The sequence below is a fragment of the Brachyistius frenatus genome, unplaced genomic scaffold, assembly GCF_029030835.1.
Source record: "Brachyistius frenatus isolate BFR_SWC_R1_liver_20210118 unplaced genomic scaffold, ASM2903083v1 Contig_102, whole genome shotgun sequence".
Taxonomy (NCBI): Eukaryota; Metazoa; Chordata; class Actinopteri; family Embiotocidae; genus Brachyistius; species Brachyistius frenatus.
The window spans coordinates 110,385-121,542 of NW_027210701.1; the positions used below are offsets into that span (position 1 = coordinate 110,385).

The 11,158-nt window shown below is 40.7% G+C and overlaps 1 protein-coding gene across 1 annotated transcript; it reads left to right on the top strand.

The window, feature by feature from the left end:
• Positions 1-2,124: 2,124 nt before the first annotated feature.
• On the top strand, positions 2,125-3,751 carry LOC138628548 (G-protein coupled receptor 151). The gene has a single exon (XM_069711650.1). The coding sequence runs from the start codon at positions 2,313-2,315 to the stop codon at positions 3,456-3,458; it is 1,146 nt and encodes a 381-aa protein (XP_069567751.1). The 5' UTR covers positions 2,125-2,312; the 3' UTR covers positions 3,459-3,751.
• The last annotated feature ends 7,407 nt before the right edge of the window (positions 3,752-11,158 follow it).

An 11,158-nucleotide genomic window follows, 5' to 3' on the forward strand; every position in this document is an offset into this window, starting at 1 on the left:
GGTGACGTCACGGCTGGTTGCCGCTTGGTCCAAATATCTCAACAACCGTTGGATATATTGCCACGAAATTCAATGTCCCCAGAGTATGAAGCCTCCTCTCTTTGGTGATTCTCTGACTTCTCCTTTAGAGCCACCAGCCGGTCGGTTTTTTGGGGGTTTAGTAAGATAGCTTTAGCATGCTAACACGCTAAGCCAAAGTGCTGACCACGGTAAACAATTGATCTGCGAAACTTTAGTCGTGTTGTTTTCAGGTAACATTTCATTTATTCCTGCATGTTTTCTGTCTTGTATTGAAAATATGTTGCAGGTCTTGTCACTTGGGCGCCTTCTCAAAAATAGACAGTGATGTAAAGAAATGCCGATTTCGCTCGTGAAATCAGCTGAAACCTGTTTGTATTCTTTGGCCTTGCGCAGTCCACAACATCTCAGTTATCCCTGATTACAGCCCGCCGTGAGGGCAGCACCTCTGCTTGTGCGTTCATATCAGCCCTCTGAATACCACCGCAGCCTTTTCTCCCCCAGCAATCGCACCGTCGTAACTACTCATCCATTACATGTGGGACTCCAGGGTCGCTTTAAAGCCTCTCTAACCGTCCGCATCTCACACCACTTCGTGACTCCTCACATCTTCCTAACCCCACACTGTGTTGGCAGCGCCGGTCTCCTAGCAACCAGCCCTCTTAGAGGAGGTGACAGCATTTGAGTGGGAACCATCCGGATGCTCTTCGAGTCAAGTAAACACACCTCGCTCTGTGGAGCAGCCTGGTTCGTGCACTTGTGTATCAGGGTCATCCTACTATAGCTATTCGTGATGCGGCTAATATTTTTTTAGCTCATTTCAATTCATTCATTTATATTAATATCGGTTAGAATTAGGGTTTCTTCTTCAATTTATGATGTACTAAGTAAAGGAAATGTGTGACATTTTTATCTATTTAAATTACAATTTCTTTTCACTCAAAGTAATTAAGTTTTAAAGTTTTAGTTTAGAAGAAGATGGATGGATGGATGGATTAAAACATAAACAAAGATGTTTTTTTTTAAAGGATTCCTAAAACTGGGTTGTTTTAAAAATGTTGTAAAAAATAAACTTGTCAATATCTTTTCAAATAGCTTCAAATCTACCGGCCAATACATCCTCCTGGTTGATTATCAGTCTACAAGTTCTACTTATTAAATGCCTTATAACTGATCCGTGATGCAAATCAGTCTTTTTACCAGTGAACCATTAGCGTGCAAAAGAAAAATAAAAGAAAGAGAAAATCGTAGCAACAAAATGTTCTCGATACAACTGGGAATTTAGTCACTAAACAAAACAATCCCTTAAAATGAGGCTTTGACATTAGAATGCAGCCAAATATTACAAGGTAATAATGGTAAAACATGGTGTAAATATAACAAAGGGAAAGAAGAGTCGCAACAGATGTCACAACTACCACAGTATGTTTAGGCATTACTAATTTAAAGCTAACATTATGAGCTACTGGTCACACCAGACCAAGCAAAACTCCCAACTGTTTTCGAGTGAGTTTTCTTGCTGGAGGTCAGCAGCATTTCATAAGAAATCCGAAGCACTGCGTTGCTTTAACTTTACTTTAATATATATTCCATTGTTTTATATGAACAAAATATACAACTAAAGGCTTGCATTTGGCCCCAAAAAGAAGAAAGTTTAGCCCCAAATCTTCTCCCATCTTTGAAAGGGTTTTCCTGTCAGTGTGCAAATTAAGCGAAATATGACGCATTAATCCAGCTAACGGACCCTGACTAAACATTAAAGGTGGATTTGATACATTAAGACATGATTGTGGCATTTTTCAGTTTTCTAAATATGTTGTCTCTTTCAAAAGACGTGACAGTAGTGCAAGAATTCCATTCAATTTCTTTGTCGTCGAGTCCAATAAAAGTCACAGCCGGTTTTACAATGTTTTTACAGGCTGATGTCCACAAAAAGTCCACTAACTTGATATTCTGACATGTTTCTGACACTCGGCAGTTCCCTGCGAGGCTGTGGATGTAAATCACATCACGCTGCGCTCACATTTGGGCTACAGCCTGGAGCCACGCTGCTGAAGTGACGTGAGTGGTTCCCGATGCTAAATGGCAGCACTTGAAATAGTCTACCTGACAGCCTGCCCATCCACTCACTCGCTGATGCGATCACTCGCAGCGTTTCAGCACTACGGCGCGCTGGACAGCTCCTCGGCCTCTTTCATGTCCAGGATTTGAACTGAAAGTTGTTTTTGTTTTTTTATATTTGTTGACTGCATTTTCGTTCCACTTTAAGGAGCTTTAAAGTCATAGAGGGAGAGATGGATATTAATAGACCAGCAAATGTCTCCTTTTTTGATTTCGTTGGAGGAGTTCAACTTCTCCAGGGGGAGGACACCAGGACAGCCATTCCCGTCATCCTGATCGGGATCTGTGTGTCCGGAGCAGTTGGGAATTTGCTCGTTTTGCTGATTTTCATCCGTGACTTCAGAAACGGAAGGGGCTCCGAGGTGAAGGCGCTCCTCGCCTCTGTGGCCTCCACGGACTTGCTGATCTTGTTGCTGTGCGCCCCCGTGCGCGCCGTCACCTACTACAAGCAGACCTGGACCCTAGGAAGTTTTGTGTGCAGCACCACGGACTGGTTCCAGCACTCCTGTGTGATTGCAAAAACTTTAATCCTGGCAGCCACCACCAGAGCCAAACACACGTTGGTCCCCAACACCGCCATGGGGCCCCTCCACAACCCGACGTGGATCCACGGAGCCCTGGCGTTCATTTGGATAGTCTCCATGATGTTTCCCATCCCTCAGATGCTCTTCGCCTCTTTGGTGCCGCGTGGCCGCGACACTATCTGCGTCTCCGAGATGCCAATGTGCGCGTCTGACTTCATGAGGTTGTTCTACAAGATTTACCCAACAGCAATCTTCGTGGTGCCGGTGATCTTCACGCTCGCCTACTACACCAAAACGCTGCACACCGCGGTGAACCACGCGCCCAGCCCGCATCACCAGAGCAAGGTCATCCTGGTTCTACTGTGTCTGAGCGGCGCCCTGGGGCTAATGCTGCTGCCGGAGTGGGGGACGTTCACCTGGATCAGACTCGGGTTCAACCAGCCTCCTGTGGGTTTGATGATCTTCGCGCAAGTCGTCCTTTACGCATGCAGCTCCCTGTCACCGGTCATCCTGATGACCATGTACGACGACGTGCGCCGGGGACTGATCTCCATCTGGCTCATCGCAACCTGCAGAAGCACAAAGCAAGTCCCGCGGAAACCATGTCCCAAAACGGAGGGGAACGACGCGGAGGTCGCGGCGAACGCCGTCGCCAACGCCGTGTCCAGCGCCGTGTCCCAGGAGCAGGAGAATACCTTCCCAGATGTGGAGCACTTCTGGACAGGGCGCAGGAATACGCACGTGGAAGAGGCGCAGGATCCGGTTCCGTGGGAGAGAGAGGAGAAGATGTTGTAGTGAAGTTTTGTTTTTGTTTTTTTTTAGCAGAAGAGTGTAGCTGGTTCTCGGCTGGTTTCTAGTTCGCTGACCCTCGTTGAAAGGCTCTAGTGGCCTGTTTGCTGTCGTGAGCTTGATTAGATGTAAAATGAACTCTATCATGTTTTTGATGTTACATTTGTCTTCTCTTTTCACAGTTAAGTAGGACTTTATTATAGCAGAGGAGATTTGTACAAATAAAAAGCCAATATGTAAATATTCAGGACACTTAAGTTGTGATTGTGTAAGTGATTCATGACATGTATATTAAATCATTCTCAAATATGGACCGATGCGCTTGTGTGTTGTTTTTTTTTAAAAATTATTATTAAATCACTCAGCCTACCTTAATCAGGGATAAAATACAAACCAACCATCAAATCTCTCCATTTAATTCAGAAGGTTCAGAAATGACATGCACATTTCTCCATATTAAATTCACAACTAATCCAGCTGCATAATTTAGGTCAAATCAATAATGATATTTGGGTAAAAGCTGCAAGCTGGGAGCTTTACTCAGTTTTAACCTGTTTATACATCATAATTAATTTGTTGATTACATCATATAGCCTATTAATAATCCATCTAAAGTTGGAAATAATTGAGGAGTAAAAAGGACAATATTTCCATCTGAACTGTAGAAGTTTAGCAGCTGAAAATGGAAATTCTCCACTAAAGTATCTCAAAATTCTTTTCTTTTTAGGTGGTACCCGAGTAAATACAGTTACTTTTTACCCCTTTGGTTCCAATAAGTACATAAATAGCGTTAATAAAAGGTTTTAAACAGAGTGTGTAGGCGTAAACGGAAATATAAGGATCTGTTTATAGTGTGTTACGACCCATTTATAAGAGGTTTATTCGCTGTTAATGCTTAAAGGCCACCTAGAGCAAACATATATCCTGCACTTATACAAATATCTTTATGTCTACGTGTAAATATATTCTTACTATCATTATTATATTCAATAGACAATAAAAGATAAGGTCATGCATTTGATTGGTTTAAGATGTTAAGATACAGTGAAAGTCATGTACAAGTTTTTGAGTCATTAACAAAGCCTGTACTCCAGAAAACCAGTTGATTTAGTGAAATAATTTCATTTTATTGTGCCATAGAAATGTTTACTTTTAAAACAGTAAAAAAAAAAAAAAAGAAGACAAATCAGGCCTTTTTAAAATACCTAAAGAAATGTATTTCTTGGCCCATTAACAGAATCTGATGTAGCTCCAGTCAGATGGTGACCAACCCACAGTCCAAGCCTTCCAGCGCTGCAGAAAATACAGCAGCTTTCAGTCGCCCGTGTGTTTACCAGTAAAGCAGCGGCCGCCTGCGGCTTCAACGCCCCGGCAGATTTGACATTTTAGTCTGCTGGTGTGAAAAAGAAAGGTTACAGGTCGAAGAGAAAAAAAAAAAAAAAAAAGAAAGAGAAAAAGCTCTTCAGCGTGATTATGCTCCTGCACATAATTTATTCATTGACAACAGACCGCGTCTCAAAATCACCTGCGGTCACTTTCAAACTATTATTTACTGTATTGGAGGGTTTTCCATCAGAGGAGGAAACGACGCTGCAGAACAGACCGAACTTTCAGCCAATCATGAAGTCCCTTTAATAGACGAACATGTCAAGTTTCTTTTTTTTCTTCACTTCTATATTAACTAAAGATAGAGACACAATCCTGCTTACAACAGTGTCCTTTCAGGGACACATTGTGCTCCATGTTGACAGCATGTTTTTACAAATTGCTCTTTTTTTATTTTTTTATTTCTGGCAACGTTTCTCAGTTGTGGAGGAAGTATTCAATCACTTTAATAATACAAGTGGAGGGGAAGTATTACGTTGCATAAAATGGAAATACTCAAGTAAAGTACACGTACCTTAAATTTGTATTTGAGTATAGTATGAGTAAATGTACTGATAGTAAAATATGTGATAAATAATCTGTGCTTTTGAAATGAAAGCATTTTCTCCTTTTTCCCTATTTTATCTTATCGTAAATACAACATTTCATTGGACAAAAACATCTCATTTGCACTTTTAACATTTTGTAGACTCAATTAGTATTTGTGTTAGCATAGTTACATTTCACCACTGCGTGAATGTATAAGTAGCATCTTGCTGTTGCTGCAGTATTTGGGAAGTTTCAGCTGTTTAGATGAGATAATTCATCTCAAAAGTAACTTCAACTACAGTAGCCATCACGAACTGTACAGTGAGTACATGTAGTAAAGTCAAATCTGCAATATTCTCTTTTGAAATATAATAAAGCAAAACCACATCAAATCCATAAAATTTGTGAAGAGAATAAAATACAAATAGAACAATAAATCACGGATTTAGCTCACGAAGAGCACCGGACTCACATTTAGCTAATCAGCTGTTTAACTCATGCTTCCGTCTTTCACAGCTGAATGATGCCATCCATCACGCTTTATGTTTTCACAGGTTTGTTAAGAGGGATCAGCTTTCCACCAGAGCATCTTCTGCACCAACTGCACAACCATTCACTTCTGCAGTCGATCGAAATCCCCGCGGAGATCCCACCCGTGACCCTGCTGCTGCTAATGCACGTCTGAGCCTTTCAGGATCCACATCACGAGCATCATCACCTCTGAGCACTCAGCAGAGGATCAGGGCCGAGGCCATTTCCCCTCACCCCGCTCGCTCTCGCTGAAAAATACAGCCGAGCATGAATTACATTACATGACATTACATTGAGCTGACGCTTTTATCCAAATCGACTTACAATATGTGAATTCAACCATGAGGGTACAAAACCCAGAACAACAAGAATCCAGAAAGTACAATTTTCGTCAAAAAAGCTAAACTACAAAGTGCTACAAGTAAGTGCCATTTAAGTGCTCATTTTTTTTTTTTTTTTTTCCAATTCAAGGTATAGTCGAATGAGGTGTGTTTTTAGTTTGCAGCGGAAGATGTAGACTTTCTGCTGTCCTGCTGTCATTGGGGAGCTGAATGAAAAGAAGCAGCTCCAACTATCTCGTGGCCGACAGCCCTGATGCTCGCGTCTAAGAAGCAATGATGATTTTGTAATGCTGCGCAATGCAGCGACAATACACTCTGCCAACACACAATGCTGGTTTTATCGAGATGCCTCCGGGGGATAAAGTCTATAAAATCCCATCTCTGCATCGGAGAAAGAGAAGAGTCGACCGCACAGACTCGGATCACATAAATTTTTTTTTTAAAAAGCATCCGCGTGGCCGCTCATGAGAATCCTGCACGTCTCCGGTCCATCTCAGGCCGCTGTGGTTTTATAGCTAAAGGGCTCTGAAAAGAGTCCAGTCCTGCTCTTTTATCGAGATGTACATGGTGGGTTTTTTTTCGCCCCGCTCAGCCGTGATGGATCGGCAAAGCGGCCTCGGGCGGTCGCTGTGGCTTTAATCGGGCCGTTCTCTGCCTCCTGCTTCCTTCTCCTCCTCGGGAAGGGTTCGCACGACAACATGTGAAAGGTTTGAGTGAAATAGGACGCGCTAAGAGGTTGTTTTTTTTTTTTTTTAGCTGCATGGAGAGACACATGGAAGACATTCACTCCATAAAGACGATTTCGTGTCCTTAATATTGTTTTTCCAGATTTTTGAGCTGCTAATTTTGTTGCTGCATTTTATTTGATCTGGTTTAGTGTCAGCATGAGTCGATGATGTGATTCAGCCAGTTTTTTAGATGTTAAATTTTTAACAAGACATTTATCTTTTGTAGTTACCCATCTACTTAAGGTCAAAGGTGAGTTTCACCGACCTACAAACAAACAAACACTCTGGTTTTCTTCTCTCCACGCAACCATAAACACAACTCAACTTATTTCTTCTTCCTCTTGTCTTCTGTCTCTCCTCTGAAAGACAAAATCCTCTGGCTGCGGCCTGGCTTTTTATTTTTATTTCCACTTCACTTGTTCAAAATGAAAAGATGGACCCTGTGGCCGCACAGACAAACAGCAAAGCGCCAGCTACTGAGAAATGTGCTGAAGCAGATGTCAGACTCGCAGCATCAACATAGTCTGACGCAGTGAAGAATTCATAACAAGAATCTCTCAGAAATCACTTGAATATGATGATAATAATTAAATTCATTACCGTGTCATTCAAAAATAATATTTTTAGTCCAAACAGGCTTGTAAGAAGAAACCAACATGACTTCCAAATAAATAAACCAAACTGACATCTTCTGGGGGCTTTAAAAGCAAAGTCAACTTATAACCATTCAAATTAAACAACCCAGCGCAGCAAAACATTTCTGCATTTTGAACAGAAATTTGATTAAATATTAATATTAGTTCATCATACGGGCAGCAGAAAAGGGGCCGTTTTCAGCTGTGCTTTGACTTCTCGAGAGGTTCGATGATACTTAAGGTTAATGGACACAACAGTGCTTGTTTTAATTCTATACTTACACTTTTTAAAAAAAAATCTTTTAAAAGGATTTCTTTTAATTGTTTTTCTTTAAATCTACCAAGTAACTTGTTAATTGCGTTGATGCTACAGAATAAATGATTGTATGTTCATGACAAAGCTTCCTCAAAAACAGAATGAAGCTCTGATGCCCACTAGGATTTGTGCAATTTACTCCAAAACCAAACCTTCTCATTCATTTCCGACTTATTAACCAAACAGTTCCACAGTTTTTGTTTTGGTCTATTTTCGCAATTATTTATCCAGAAATCCGACTAATTTCTCCCTGAACAGCCAAAGAGGAGTAAACTTTTAAACACCTAAAGAACAGCTTGCAGCTCAGCTCTGTAATTCCTTGATTCCCAACAACCTCGAAGCATAATTTAACTTTGGGGAAACGCATGCATCATAAAGTAGTGAAGTAAAATGCCACTTTACCATACGTATCAAATAATAGGGTAAAAGGACTCCACACATCTTTATGGCGCTTCATACAGCGACTTTCAGCTCATTGTGAAGCATCCTTCATTATTCTGGCACCCTGGTTGCCACATCCCCAGCATATCACCCCCCCCCCCCCTCCAAAAAAAAAAAGGAACAGTTATTACAAGTTGTAAAAAAAAAAAACAAAAAAATATGTGGCCTCTGAGCTCCCGCTGGGAAAATGACATCCATGTCTCCAGACTGGACACAAAGTCCTTCGAGAGCCGAAGAAGAAATTAAACAACTGTTTGTCTGGGCGGTGTATTCCCCGAGAACACAAAACTAATCTTCAGGTGTGAAATTGAAAAAATGGAAAAAGTCCCCCTTTAAAAATAAAATAATCATACACTCAACGTGTGAGTGTACACACAGGAGAACAGCAATTACTACACTTCCTGTACTTGTTATTTAATAAGGAAGAGGATACAGACATAAACTGCTGGTAATGAAGGGTAGCTGGTGATAGTTCATACATTTTAATAACATGGAGGCACAAGTGTCTCCCTCTTTTTATCCAGTTAAGAAATGTGTGTAAAACAATGTGAAGCTACAAACAGTTTTGTAACGTAAACCGAATCTTATAAAAAACAATGCAATAAAATATTAAGTAATTATAAACACATTAACAAGATAAAGAGCATCTAATCATGAAAAACCTTTGCTGCAATGCACCCAAACATCTTTAATCCATGTTTTCTGCAAATTATTGAGCCAACACCCTGCCCGGTGCTGTTGGGACTATCCTTCCCATAATCCTCCAGTAATTCTGATAACTGGGATCCTGTTCATGTTGTTAACATGTGGATTAAATACGACTATTGTCACACAGACGGTTCTCACCTTTACACAGATCACTGCTCATTTTAATCAGGAGGGAAATCCTGGTTAGAATGTGCTACTATACACTGTCCTGTTTGTGAGTACGTAAATGGCGCCACCTTCTGGCTTAAATGAGTATATACCCAGATTTAACTTGCTTTGCTGGTGCTATAAAACTGTGTTTTACTCCTCAAGTACAACTAATGTTGTGATCATCCAGCAGATCTTGGGGAACATACACTGTATGACTCCTTAATTCATCGATTCAGGAAAAAAAAAATTAACAAATAGAAAAACAAACACACAAAGTTAAATTAAATTCCAAGGATAAAAATGGTAAAAAGGATCAAAACGGTTTGAATTTTAACTGCATATTAAGTATAATTAAAAACGGCAAGCAGTGATATGCGGGCCCTCGCATGCTGGGAGCCAGCGGGTCTGGGGTGGTCCAAACCTGTCGGCATTAGTTTAACGATTAGCAGGTTCAACCCGAACATCACTGCTTGCAGTTTTAATTCTCGTTCCTTATTCTTCTTGAAAATAAATGGCCTTTTTGGTGGCTTTAACGAACTCGAAAAGTCATGAAAGTTGGTGCCTGGCTTATGTGCAAAGTTTCAGGGGGTTTGGTGCATCCCTGGACCTTAAACATCAACTTCCTGTGACACGGCGAAACATCAAACTTTGCCAGCATCGCCCTGGCGACTTGCGAAACCACTCAAATACGTCATTTTTCGCCATGAGTGACGCGTGTGCCAACTTTCACGAGTTTTTGAGCATGTTAAAGCCGCCCAAAATGGCGACTACTGTGTCAGGATAAGAAAGCGGAATAATAATAATAATAATAATAATAATAATAATAAAAAACACCTTGAATAACAATAGGGCTTTCACACCATTCGGTGCTCGGGCCCTAATAATGGCAACACTACTGCCCTTATTACAAATTCATTTTACAGTACAATGACTAAACTGTACTGCACTTACAATAATAGTTTTACTGTAATCTAGTTTCACAATATTTGAAACTATTCGGCACGGGTAGTAAAGTAATGCATAATGTATATATTTACAACATGGGCCTAGTTTCACTACGATAAAACCAAAACAAGCACGGGTGCTACTTTAAACCCAACAGGTGATCCATTCTCAGATGCTGCAGCAGCAATTGAAAAGATTTATTCTCTGGTTTAAACACGGGAATAAGAGAAGCAATCAGCTTTCCTACACTGCAGAAGACAAGCGAGGACTGAAATGCAGTGTGAAATGTGCAGGTGTGTGTCGTTTGTGTGTGAACAACTCACCTGCCTCCACAGGTGACCGTCGTCTCCTCTCACTCGCCGCCGGGTCGGCCGGTAAACTCCGTCGTTGTCGTTCATGTCTTTAAAACCGTGAATATTTACATGTGGTGGTGGTGGGTGAAAACAAAACTCCTTTTACTGTCTCGTAGTTTGGCGTCTTGTGATTTCACCTTTAGGTTTTCGCGCGTTCTCTCAAACTACTTCTTCTTCTTCTTCTTCTTCTTTTTCTTCTTCCGCCTCCTCCTCCTCCTCTTCTTCTTCTAGGGTTTTTCGGTGATTGACAGGCCAACTTCAAGACGCATTACCGCCACCTACTGGACAAAAGGGTAGAGCAGACAGCAAACAAAAAAAATAGAATGAAAAAAGAAAAGAAATCTTTTAATTAAACCTGTCTCATTAACAAACTCAATCACATGCTTAAATTATAATAATAATAAAAAAATATGTATAGCTCTTTTCAAGATAATCTCAAAAACACTTTACAGGTTTAAATGATCAAAACAACACAATAAAAGTATAAATAACACAACATTAGTCAGAGTGAACCTTAAGTTTTCTGCCTTCAGGGCTGAAATACATTTTTTCTTTCATTATTATATTTATGGCAGTCTATAACACATGCTGAACTGATTCTGGCTGATCACAATGGGCACACACTATATACACAGTAATCTCTA

What these genes read in the sequence shown, in the direction of transcription:
- LOC138628548 (XM_069711650.1), top strand. Translation starts at nt 2,313, where the DNA reads ATGGATATTAATAGACCAGCAAATGTCTCCTTTTTTGATTTCGTTGGA.